At 41.5% G+C, this 13,919-nt stretch overlaps 1 protein-coding gene across 2 annotated transcripts in view; it reads left to right on the forward strand.

Annotated features, from left to right (window-relative positions):
• Positions 1-13,919, forward strand: part of LOC141272983 (uncharacterized) — a 49,122-nt gene that overhangs the window by 8,578 nt on the left and 26,625 nt on the right. For both annotated transcript variants that reach the window (XM_073684237.1, XM_073684236.1), the window contains exon 2: positions 7,815-8,678. In XM_073684237.1, the coding sequence (XP_073540338.1) occupies positions 7,835-8,678 (844 nt within the window). In that variant the 5' untranslated portion in view covers positions 7,815-7,834. The remainder of the gene's footprint in view (positions 1-7,814; positions 8,679-13,919) is intronic.

Below are 13,919 nucleotides of genomic sequence, written 5' to 3' on the forward strand. Positions count from 1 at the left end.
ATACACTATTATGTTTTATGTTGACTTTTGAAGTTGTGTGTTTTCTCTTTGGCTGTCAAGAAGGACAGTGACTCAGACTCGGGGTAATATAACAATAATATTTGCTAATATGCTAATTACATATTTAACCAGGCCAGCTAACTTGACTCCCAAAACAGGAGGACAAACTATGCAAATTGATTAAATGCTCAAAAAATGGGACATGAGCCCTGCACTTTCTCCCCTGACCTGTGAATGATGACCTGAGCCACAGATGTAAATATAAAAAGGGATTTCTATCGTGCTGCAAGAAGAATCTGAGAGACTCTTCAGGACAGTAGCATGGCACCATCCAGAGAGACAGATTTGGATTCTAGAGGATGCCAGCCCAAGGGAACACTGCCCTCGCTGGAGGGATACTGCTCCATTTGCCATCACTGACCCTTTTGAGATGTTTGGGGAAACCAGGATTATAACCCTCTGGTCACCTGGTCCCATGGATATGTTCTGAGACCCCAGGTTGGGACCATTCGGTCGCCTGGTCCCATGAAAACGTTTGGGAAATCCTCCGGTCACCTGGTCCCATGGATATGTTTGAGTTAGCCAAGTTGGGACCATCCGGTCACCTGGAACCCATGGATACACTCGGAGAAACCAGGTTGGGACCATCTCGTCACGTGGTCCCATGGATATGTTCGAAAAAGCCAGGGTCTCCTGGCCTTGTACCTCAATGGACTGTCAGCTTCCTAAGCTTGCTGCTACCTTCTCTCTGAGAACCAAAGTGGAGTGCCACTGGTTGAGGTAGTTGGCCCTGGAAGTCCAAAAGTCGCAATTGCTCCATTCCCGGCGGGCGAACGGAAGAGTGAGACTGTGTAATGCTGCACCATCTTGTATATTTGCTGGGACTGTTTTATATATGTTTATTGTCTGTTTGGTGGTTCATTAAAGTATTGCCACACTGTTTTACCCTCACCCTGTGTTGTCTGAGTAGTAGTATGCACACGAAAGACCCTGGGTCTTCACACAGGCTATGTGCCCACGATCCGGACGTAGCGGCGCTGTGAACGCAGCATATTTTTGCTGCGTTCTATTGAACACAGATAAATCCGCATATTTTTACTGAACCATGCGGATTTACAGCATTCAAGACAGTCTAGTGGTCACATTTCTGTTGCAGAGACTAGCGACTCCGCAAGAGAAATTGACATGCTGCGGTCCTGAAAGATGCGCCACATGCCAGTGTCCGCGGGTGATCCACAGCCTCAGATGCATGCATAGTGGACATGGGATTTCTAGAAATACCATACACTATGCTGTAACCTCTGGCCGCTACGGATTTGATTCTGTATAAATATGCAGCGTCAAGCACGCAGCAGTTCCTGATCATGGGCACGTACCCAAATTCACCCGCAGCAAGTCGATTTCTATAGCGGAGACACTAGTCTCAACTACAGATTTTAACCGATTGAAATGTCATTACATGCGGTGGATCCGCATGTACTGACAAAACAAGTGCAGTATTGGGAGTAATGGGATTAGGTGTCTGACACCTAACCTTAGCTTTAGTAATGAAGAGGTGTCAGCCAGACACCTTCATTACTAAACATATAAGTAAAGAGTTAAATAAACACACACACTGAGGATAAAACACTTTATTTTAAATAAAACAGATGCATTCTTTAATCATTTAAATTAACCAATATACTCTCCCCAGGTCGGACGGTAATCCACGGGTTAAAGCGATGTCCTACGTTTCTTTTTTCAAATATATTTTTTAGCTCTAAAAAGCATTTCTTGCTGTACAAAAACTTTTTCAAAACGCATTAAAATCATGGCAAAACACGTTTTTGCTGCCAGGAGATGCAGAAATTTCTGCAATCAAATACTGAACATGTGTACATAGCCTGAAGGACTTTTGCAGTCAAGTGTGGGTTCTGATTTGCCTCTAGCAATCCTACGAACAGCTCTCACTGAAACTTTGCTTGGTTTTCCAGACTTTGACCTCCACTGTTTGTCAACTGCCATTTCTTAATTACATTTGGAACTGAGGAAAGTGCAACTTGAAAACGCTTTGCTATCTTCTTATAGCCTTCTCCTGCTTTGTGAGCCTCCACCATTTTCCAAGTGCTAGGCAGCTGATAGGAAGAACCCATGGCTGCTGTTTTTTGGCACAAGGTTAGAGGAGAGAAAGCTGGGAAATTTGCATCACCTGGCCTTTCTGAATGATGATGGTGAACAAGCCATAACTCTAACAGGCTAATTATGGTCTGAAACCTTGGTCAAAGTTATCTGAGCACACAAATCTCCAAGAGTGCCCAAACTTTAGCATCGGCCCATTTTTCCTTTTTGTAATTTCTGAACTGTGAAAAATTATCACATAATCCCCCCCCCCCCCCAAATACAAAGGAAATGTCTCATCTTTAACTTTAAGCCTTTTTTGAGATCATTTAATCTTCAACTTACTTAACTGTTGACAATAACAGTAATTTTGACCAGGGGTGCCAAAACTTTTACATGCCACTGTAAACCCCTTCATTTTATACCAAAGAGAGTACAGCGCACACACACCAGATCACCTAAATAAATAAATCTGGATTCCCTATATGAAAATGCATATCTCGTTATGTACTACCCTCAAGTCATTCCCCTGCTTACGTACTTGGTGTTTGATTCCCTTTATCCTGACCCATTGCCCACCCCATTTATACAAATTCAATTCTAACCCCCCCCATTTACCAACCTTAGACCATACGTGATCTTTTTATATAGAGTTTAGACCAGACCCTCACTGCATCTTGCTGTATTCTTAATCCCTGAACTATTCCTTTTATATATAAAATTCCAGCACTTGGTGTGAAAAATTAAATCCTTTATTCATTAAGGATTAAAAAAGCATATATACATGTGCTGTGGTCATAAGCTGACCCTATGTGTTTAAAGTATGAGCAATGACTAAGGGTGGACTCTTTTGAAATGTGGCATGTAAGAGTTTGGGCATCTCTGGTCAAAATAAATTTTATTATAAATTAAAGTTGTAAAATGATCTCTTTAAAAGGGCTAAAATTTCAAGATGGCCAATTTCTTTTGTCCTTTTAAGCAAAAAAAAGTGTGTGTATCGGTCTAATCTGGGGTCTATCTGGTGTCTATTCTATGCCTCAACTGAATTGTGGGAGAGATAGGAACCATGCTTGGCTTGTAATTTAAAACCTTACTAGAACGTCTTTATTACAAATGACAAAAAGACATGGGAACACAAAATTTAAAAAAAAGCCAATGGGCTATAAAAATACTGATGAGGTGTCTAAAATAAGACCACTCCTACCCTCATTTGCCTGATGCAAACAATTCACAGGATATTCAGCTAAGCCTATGTAAATAGACATACACCTTTTTAATATAAATTTGTAGTCAGAAAATAAAAAATACGGTACCAATAGACTAATATATTCCCAAAATGCAGTGGACAAATGCCAGGAAAAAATAACACTAACAAATAATATTAAATGGATCGATGCAGATGTCTAAAAACACAAAGGATTATTATCAAAGAAAAATATAAATTAGAGGACTGATCTAATACTGCACAGTAGTCTGTGAGCAATGGTAATAGACCAATATCCTCAAATAAGATAAATGAAAACAAAAATGAAAGACCAATTAATAGAGGGGTAGGCATGAGAGAACTAAATCATGAAATAAGAACTTGTGTGTCATGGCTAGATGAGGAAAAGACCCCAGGGCGTATCACCACTACTATGTGGTTTCCTCAGGGGTATAGACATTGAAAGGAAGGGGGTTGTGGGAAGTGCACTTGCTAGCTCATTAGCATAAACATTGGCCTATGGATCTCAGAAGACAGAAAAACAGACTTGTAATATGTAGGTACAGCCATAATCAACATTTCAGGTGTTTTACATAGACATTGTTAGTTTAGGATCTAAAAATATGCTGACAGGTTCTCTTTAAAGAGGTCCTTTCACCAATCTTAGTTTGTTAAACTGTCCACTTTATGGAAGCGTAAGGCATAATTTTTATCTTTTAATTTATCCTCCCATTGTAGAGAAGTTAGCTTGTAAAGTTTAGGTTGTAATTTGATAAGTCCAAGGGGGCATTGCCAGAGATTTGCACTGGGAATGTCTACTACTTCCTCTGTCTCTGACATTGACCAATCATAAGCAGATAGTAACATAGGGATTAAGAAGAACATGCCACCAAAAAGGTTAGTAACATGTGAGACATGTAATGACAGACAGTCTTATCTCCTCAATGGTTTACCTATGTGTGATTTACAAAGTGCCAGGAGCAGAGATGAGTTTGATTACACTTGCCTTTCAGTTTTCATCTCACAGCACTCAGTTTGGGGGGGGGGGATATAGCAGAGCTGACAGCACTGTGAGAATAGAGCTTGAGCTGCAGAGGTGTTTGTCATGAGACAAATCATAGCTCTGCTGTATTGCCCCTTCCCCACAGTGATTACTAACACCTTTCATCTCACCGTCATCTGTGCGCTACTCTATAACTTTGCAAAAACACACAGCTCTGCAGTGAGATCAGTGTGGAGACTGTTTGCATTCATGTCTCACACTGAGAGAGCCTGCTTCGGACTGGTCAGTGTCATGCAGGAGAAGAAGTAAACATTCTCAGAGAAAAGTCTTTAGTAACACCCTATTGGAGTTAAAAGGAACCTGTCAGGTTATATCAGTTTGAGGTACAAGCCTACTGTGTTGGGTCGCTGTAATCAGGGCTGTGGAGTTGGAGTCGTGGAGTCCACTTGTGTGTATTGGAACAACACAAAAAAACAAATTGTACATAATTTCACACACAATCCCAAAACTGGCCTGAACAAACTTGTTGGCACCTTTCCAAAATTGTGGGTAAGCAACTTTGTTTCAAGCATGTGATGCTCGTTTAAACTCACCTGTGGCAAGTAACAGGTGTGGACAATATGAAAATCACACCTGAAACCAGATAAAAAGGGGAGAAGTTGACTCAATCTTTGCATTGTGTGTCTGTGTGTGCCACACTAATCATGGAGAACAAAGAGGAAAAGAGAACTGTCTGAGGACTTGAGAACCCAAAGTGTTGAAAAATATCAATATTCTCAGGGTTACAAGTCCATCTCCAGAGATCTTGATGTTCCTTTGTCCACGGTGCTACATAATCAAGAAGTTTACAACTCATGGCACTGTAGCTAATCTCACTGGACGTGGAGTGCAGAGAGAAATTGATGAAGGGTTGCAACTCAGGATAATCCGGATGGTGGATCAAGTTCCAAAGAAATTCAAGCCGTCCTGCAGGCTCAGGGTACATCAGCGCAAACTATCCGACATTTGAATTAAATGAAACTCTGTCAGGAGACCCAGGAGGACCCTACTTCTGACAGAGACATAAAAAAAAAAAAAAAAAAAAGCTAGACTGCATTTTGCTAAAATTACATGAGTAAGCCAAAATCCTTCTGGAAAAGCATCTTGTAGACAGATGGGACTAAGATAGAGCTGTTTTGTAAAGAACATCATTCTACAGTTTACCAAAAATGGAATGAGGATTACAAAGAAAAGAACACAGCAGCTACAGTCAAATATGGTGGAGGTTCAAAGATGTTTTGGGGTTGCTTTGCGGCCTCTGGCACTGGGTGCAAAGCATCATGAAATCTGAAGATTACCAATGGATTTTGGGACGCAATATAGTGCTCCAAGTGTCAGAAAGCTGGGTGTGCGTCCTAATTAATGGGTCTTCCAGCAAGACAATGACCCCAAACATGCTTCAAGAAGTACAGAGAAATGAATGGAAACAAAGCGCTGGAGAGTTCTGAAGTGGACAGCAATGAGTCCGGATCTAAATCCCATTGAACATTTGTGGAGAAATCTTAAAATTGCTGTTGGGAGCAGGCACCCTTCAAATATGAGCGACCTGGAGCAGTTTGCAAAAGAAGAGTGGTCCAAAATTCCAGTTGAGAGGTGTAAGAAGCTTGTGGATGGTTATAGGAAGCGATTGATTGCAGTTATTTATTCCAAAGGGTGTGCAACCAAATATAAAGTTAAGGGAGCCAACAACTTTGTCTGGCCTGTTTTTGGTGGTTTTTATGTGAAATGATGTCAAATTTGTAGTTTTCTGGTGTTTTTTTTTTTTGTGTGTGTGTGTTGTTCCATTACACACACAGGAAATTAAACGTGTGTAACAAAAACGTGTAATTGCAATAATTTTTTTTGGGAGAAATACTTAATTTTCTGGAGCAATTTCAAGGGTGCCTACACTTTCGGCTATGACTGTAGGTAGCTTTGATAAAAAACTGGATAGCACAGAAATGTATAGACAGATTGAGCAGGTATTTTGGTATGAGATAAATACATATCAAGGACCTAGTTTACAAATATGCACACTGTACACATCACATAGTAACACTGTACATATGAGTGGTGCACACAAAGACATAAAAATGTACAGTTTCTTTGATTGCATTTTTATACTTTTTGGCTAAAACCTACATATTAATAATTTTGCAATGTTTGCTTTTTATAGCCTTTGTGTTGCACTTTTGATTGCTGACTGCAGCATGGGTTGACTGACAATCCATCAGTGATCACATTCTGAAGGTCCAATGGGAGAGTTTCAATCTTTTAGCTCTCGTTTTCTGAGCTCCTCTCAGCTGATTTATGACCGTTTAAGTTGAACGTGCAGAGAAACAAATCACCTTATAAAGCAAAAAAGTACTTCTTTTTCAATTCAATTATTCCAATGATTTATAGCCACAAATGCAGAGCTCCTGAGAATAAGATTTTATACCTCATATAAATGGCATGTAGGCAAAGCAGCTTTAATGCTGATAGTTTTTGCCATTTTTGAGCAATCTATCTTTGAAACTCTGTACTAATGAGTTGCAAGTGCGGCTGGGTGGAACAAAGATGCACTAGATCTCCTGCCTTTCTTCCTATTCCACATCCAGTGGTGTCTGACAGGTGCCTGAAACAAGATTGATCTATTGGGGAGACACGGGAGCCAAGCGGCTGATGTGTAATGGGGAACGAGGACTGAGACCTTCAAGTGCATTGATCCACCCTGGCTGCATTTGGATCCCACAGCATATAATTGTATCTATGAATTTCTCTTAAAACTGATTTGTACAAGAAATGGGTGCATTTAAGCTTCTTCACATACATACCATTTGTTTAGGGTATAAAATCCTGATCTTAGGTTCTCTTTGGTAGAAAAAAAAGTCCATACATAAGATCAACCCCTTTTTTAAAGGGCTTGTCTATTATGTTTTCTATTTGATAGCCTATCCCAAGGAAAGGCTATCAATATCTGATTGGTGGGGGTGCTGATCATCTGTCTCCGCTGCCAGTTGGATGTGACCAGTTGCAAAGCTGCACAGCCCCATCAGCAGAATAGTGGCTAATCGGGTACAGTACATCCTCCCCTTATTTGTACCAGTAGGGGGAGGACGTGCAGTACCCCGCCACGGCCACTATGCATCTGACGGAACTGTGCTGGGCAGCTCCGCAACTCTGGGAACAGCTGATCAGCAGGGGTGCTGGGTTTCATTAACTACCCCCCCCCCCTCCACCAACCTGTTATCGATATAAAAGTCCCAAGCAACTCCTTTTTAAGTCTCCACTTAACACCTAACATTTGACTAGCTGCTAGGATTTATCTGAACCAATGTTTCTATGTTTTGTTACTTAGTGTGGTTTAGTGTAGTTTCCATGTCCACTAAGTGGCATTTTCAAAACCCATAATGTAGGTGTCATTTACTTAATAGCTGGAATTGAATGCATTATATATAGTTGGATTAATAAAACTAAATGTAATTTTAATTTTTTTTTTTTTTTTTTCAGAGAAATAAAATATTGTAAACATGCCTTCGTGCATTGTGAACCAGTGTTGTAACAAGTCCGGCCGCAAAGGCCAAAGTCAAGCTATAATGTTTCACAAATTCCCAAATGACATTGGCAAAATAATATCATGGCTGGAGAGCAGTGGACAAAAGTTTAATGACATCCACGCATTGTCAAACAAAATAATGGATAGCCGTACTACCAGTAAATATGTAATATGCTCTGGACATTTTTCAGCTGAGTGTTACGACTACCACTATAATGGAATAAAATTAAAACCTGATGCCATACCATCAATATTCCCCACTGTCAGCGAAGGCGAAACAATAATTGAGGAGAATTTAAAAAAAAATCGTCACCGAAGTACAAAGCGAGTTTTCGAGTCACCTGCTCAAAAACTGTGTCTGATTGAAATGGTAGAGACTGAAAATTTAAGCAGTCAAGAAGATGATTTGACCAAACCTGGATTTAGAAGCTTCAGCACTCAAACATACAGCACTCTGATAAATTCTACATTAATCTGGACAGGAAACAGCGTACAAGGAATCCATACACTGACATCCACATCGACTGGTGATAAACATGCATTACATTCTGCTGAAAGTCAAGAATTTTTTTCACCCTTGAAGAAAATGACTCCTATAAGAAGAGTCTTATTCCAAACTACTGAACCAGACTTACTTGAACAGACAACGTTATCTCCAACTATAGAGGAACAAACCACAGCACCGCAGAACATGGAAACTTCTTTTGATGACAACAGTTCCAAAATAAAATTGGAAGAAGATTCAGATTATTTGCCACAGCTATCAAGCTTTGACGATTCTGATCTTTGCGGACATTCATCTCTATCCAACGATTCAGGTAAACCTGATAGAGTTGAATCTGTATCAGAGGAAGACCTTGTCAAGGATTAAAAAAATGTTAGTTTTTGAATCCTGTCTCCGCCATTTTAATCTTGAAGGTTTGTCATGAATCCTCGCAGTGCGCACGTATATACGTGTGTGTGTGTGTGTGTGTGTGTGTGTGTGTGTGTGTGTGTGTGTGTGTGTGTGTGTGTGTATATATATATATATATATATATACATACATACATACATACATACATACATACATACATACATATACACACACACATTTTGGCACCCCTGCAATTCTGACAGATAATACTCAGTTTCTTCCTGAAAATGATTGCAATCACAAATTCTTTGGTATTATTATCTTCATTTAATTTGTCTTCAATGAAAAAACACAAAAAGAATTGTCCTAAAGCCAAATGGGATAGAATTCCACACCAAACCTAAAAAAGGGGGTGGACAAAAGTATTGGCACTGTTTGAAAAATCATGTGATGCTTCTCTAATTCGTGTAATTAACAGCACCTGTAACTTACCTGTGGCACCTAACAGGTGTTGGCAATAACTAAATCACACTTGCAGCCAGTTAACATGGATTAAAGTTGACTCAACCTCTGTCCTGTGTCCTTGTGTGTACCACATTGAGCATGGAGAAAAGAAAGAAGACCAAAGAACTGTCTGAGGACTTGAGAAACCAAATTGTTAGGAAGAATGAGCAATCTCAAGGCTACAAGCCCATCTCCAAAGACCTGAATGTTCCTGTGTCTTCCGTGCGCAGTGTCATCAAGAAGTTTAAAGCCCATGGTACTGTGGCTAACCTCCCTAGATGTGGACGGAAAAGAAAAATTGACGAGAGATTTCAACGTAAGATTGTGCGGATGGTGGATAAAGAACCTCGACTAACATCCAAACAAGTTCAAGCTGCCCTGCAGTCCGAGGGTACAACAGTGTCAACCCTTACTATCCGTCGGCGTCTGAATGAAAAGGGACTGTATGGTAGGATACCCAGGAAGACCCCACTTCTTACCCCGAGACATAAAAAAGCCAGGCTGGAGTTTGCCAAAACTTACCTGAGAAAGCCTAAAACGTTTTGGAAGAATGTTCTCTGGTCAGATGAGACAAAAGTAGAGCTTTTTGGGAAAAAGCATCAACATAGAGTGTACAGGAAAAAAAAAAAGGCATTCAAAGAAAAGAACTTTGTCCCTACAGTCCAACATGGCGGAGGTTCCCTGATGTTTTGGGGTTGCGTTGCTGCCTCTGGCACTGGACTGCTTGACCGTGTGCATGGCATTATGAAGTCTGAAGACTACCAACAAATTTTGCAGCATAATGTAGGGCCCAGTGTAAGAAAGCTGGGTCTCCCTCAGAGGTCATGGGTCTTCCAGCAGGACAATGACCCAAAACACGCTTCCAAAAGCACTATAAAATGGTTTGAGAGAAAGCACTGGAGACTTCTAAGGTGGCCAGCAATGAGCCCAGACCTGAATCCCATAGAACACCTGTGGAGAGATCTCAAAATGGCAGTTTGGAGAAGGCACCCTTCAAATATCAGGGACCTGGAGCAGTTTGCCAAAGAAGAATGGTCTACAATTCCAGCAGAGCATTGTAAGAAACTCATTGATGGTTACCGGAAGCGGTTGTTCGCAGTTTTTTTTGGCTAAAGGTTGTGCAACAAAGTATTAGGCTTAGGGTGCCAATACTTTTGTCTGGCCCATTTTTGGAGTTTTGTGTGAAATTATCAATGATTTGATTTTTGCTTCATTCTCTCTTGTGTTTTTTCCTTGCAATCAAATTAAATGAAGATCATAATACCAAAGAATTTGTGATTGCAATCCTTTTCAGGAAGAAACTGAGTATTATCTGACAGAATTGCAGGGGTGCCAATACTTTTGGCCACCACTGTGTATATATATATGTATCACATGATGACCTGCTCTTGCTGCCGGCACCGCACTGTGAGGATTCACAAGTCTGCAGTTATAGTGACTGCAAACTTTCATGAAAACCTGCACTTCCCCTTTAAATTTGAACATGACCCTCATTTTACTTCGATGGCAAATACTTTTGAGAAAGCCTTAAAAACCGTTCTGTAAAATTAACAGGCGAGTTATAGTGTGTTTTTTTTTTTTTTTTTTTTAATTTTATTTATAGGAAAGTGTACTTGACATACACTTCTGGGTCGCATACTGCTTAAGAAGTTCTCGTGTATGCACAAAACAACATTCAAGAAGTTTATTAACCCTTTTAGGTGCTTCACGGGAATTAAAGCAATGTGCAATGAAAAAAATTCCAATTTTAATTTTCCCCACAAAAATGTTACTTTAGCCCCAAATTTTAAATTTTCACAAGGGTAACAGGAGAAAATGGACCATACAATTTGTTATGCAATTTCTCCGGAGTACACCAGTACCCTATATTTGGTGAAAAACTGTTTGAGGCGCAGCGGTCAGGTTCAGAAGGGAAGGTGCACCATTTGACATTTGTAGTACATAACTGCCTGGAATAGATAGCGGGCGCCATGTCGCGTTTGCAGAGCCCCTGATGCACCTAAACAGTGAAAACCCTCCCCTCCCCCCACAAGTGGCCCCATTTGGGGTACTACACCTCTCAAGGAATTCATTTAGAGGTGTAGTAAGCATTTGTAACCCTCTTGTGATTAAAAGAATTGTAAAACATTTGGCTGAGTGAGTGAAAAATTACTTTTTTTTTTTTTTTTTTTTTTCCCCCCCACTAAAATGTTGCTTTAGCCCCAAGTTTTTAATTTTCAAAAGGGCTAATAGGAGAAAATGAGCAGTACAATATTTGTTATGCAAATTATCACGCGTACACCAATACTCCATATGTGGTGGAAAACGGGTACCATGTCAAATTGGCCGAGTGTCACGGGTGTGTCAATGTTGACACAGTCATATGGTGTCCGGCTGTAGAAGGTCGCTGCGTTTGGCCTTACAAACATCTACCTGATCCTTTTATTATACCTTTCCCTTTAGGACCCTGCGTTATCCTCACCTTTGTGCTGATGCACTTCTTTTCTGTATCCTTAAATACACTCAGGTGCTCAGTTTGCCGGTGATGGTGTGTTATACCTATTCAGGCCTGGGATTGTAATAGTCGACTAGAATTACCTTGGAGTTTCTTCATGCATTGTTGCTGTGCCTTCTCCAGTGTCATCTTGGTGCGAAGTGTATTCCCCTGTTTGTTTCCTCTGTGTATTCTTTAGTTTTTAGTGGAGCTAACTTTGTGCTCACCCCTCCCGCTCCCTTGCTAGGGCCCAGCCTTGGGGTCTGCTAGGGCTAGTACCCTGCTCGGTGATGCATGCATCACCGATTTGGGGTCGATAGGGGAGTTAGGGCTTGTCGGTAGTTCTGTTTAGGGGTCTCCACTCTCCCCTTCCCTAGATTTAGGGCTCCCTTCCCTTTTCCCGTGGTTATATTCTGGGTTCTCCCCATTCCTAGCATGATATTATCACCAGCCAGTTAAATAAAAAAAATTTTTTTTGTGTTTATGGATCCCGTTTCAGAGTGGCTTCAGAATTTGTCACTGGAGGTAGCCGACCTTCGATCAGCTGCTCAGCAGCGGTCACAGACTCCTAATGTTGGGGACTCTGCGGGTAGGCCATCCAGCTTGATCCCAAAATTGCCCTCCCAGACAGGTTTTCAGGAGGTAGAGACAAATTCTTAGTGTTTTAAAGAAGCTTGTAAATGATCCTTTAAGCTACGACTTTACTCTTCAGGAGGAGGTGAGGAGCAGCGAGTGGGGATTGTGATCTCACTGTTGGGCCACGGCCCCACTATCAGTATTTGGTCAGCATTAAGGCCAGTATTTTTTCTCAGGAGTGGGAGCCAAAACCAGGAGTGCGTGATAAATGCAGAATTGGTGCACTTTTTTTTTTTTCTACTATACCTTTTCTCTGATTGTTCCTCACCTGGTTTCTGACTCCTGAGAAAAATTACTGATAGTGGGGCTGTGGCCTTACAAGAAGATCCTCAATCCTGGGCTTTCTCTTTGCCACAAGGCTCTGCTTGCCTCCGATCGGTTAAAGGATTTTTCGGGGCTCTGGCCCTCCTCTGTGATGATCCTGACCAAATCTCCATGGCCAAATCCAGGCTGCGTCGCCTTCAGCAGGGGGATCGGTCAGTGGAGACATATTGTTCTGAATTTCATAGATGGGCAACCGATAACAAGTGGAATGACCCAGCTCTTAGAAGCTAATTTTGTCAGGGTCTTTCAGAAAGGTTGAAGGATGCCTTGGCAGTTTATGAAACCCCTGAGTCCTTAGAGGCTGCCACGTCGTTGGCTATACGTGTAGATGGACTCCTTCGGGATAGGAGGGTGAAGACCACCTTCTCCGGAGCCCGTTTTTTGGAGCAACACCCCATTGCCAGGGGGTGGGGGTGGGCGGTCTGTGGGTGAATCTGTACTCATGGATTTTGAGGAGCCCATTCAGTTGGGGGGCGCTACTGCGTCGCATATTTCCCCAGAAATCTGCAAGAGTGGGGGGGTTGTTTTGTTTTAAGAAGGAACATTTTATTGGTCTGTCCCTCGGTTCCTAAGCAAAAAGGAACATCTGGAACTTGATTGACCCCTTGGTAGTGTGGGGTTGGATAATCAGGGGGTGTGTTTGTCTTCTACATGCAGCTCTCTGTTTGTCATCACTGCAGAGGTGGTGCTAGAGAGCAGGATTGAGAGAATTTCTGTGTGTTTGGACAGTGGAGCTAGAGTCAGCATGGTTGATGCTAGGTTTGTTGAAACTCATGGGCTTACTTGCAGCACGTTAACTAAGCCCATCCCCATTTATGCCATCGACTCAGCGCACTTACTCAGAGATGTCTGACACAGTTGTATATGATATAAGACTGAGGGTGGGGCCCCTTAATTATGAATTAATTCCTTATGTCCTGGAGGGCCTTCACACTCCTATTTACTGGGTCTACTCTGGTTGGTGAAGCTTAATCCGGTAGTGGATTGGCAATCCAGGGAAATTGTGGAATGGGGAGATTTCTGCCATGAAAACTGCTTAAGCACTTCTCCTTCTGCAGTCTCTACGGAGACCTTACCTGCATTTTTCTGCTTTTGAGGACATATATTTTCTGAGGAGTGTCAGAATTTGCCTCATCGTGCGTATGACTGTCCCATTAACCTGATTCCCGGAGCTAAACTACCTAAGTCCAGACTGTATAATCTTTCTGGTCCGGAGAGACAAGCCATGAAGGATTTCATTGCTGAGAGTCTGGAGAAGGGACATATCA

This window comes from Phyllobates terribilis, unplaced genomic scaffold (genome assembly GCF_046119375.1).
Source record: "Phyllobates terribilis strain yellow unplaced genomic scaffold, ASM4611937v1 Scaffold_5__5_contigs__length_657084704, whole genome shotgun sequence".
Classification (NCBI taxonomy): Eukaryota; Metazoa; Chordata; class Amphibia; order Anura; family Dendrobatidae; genus Phyllobates; species Phyllobates terribilis.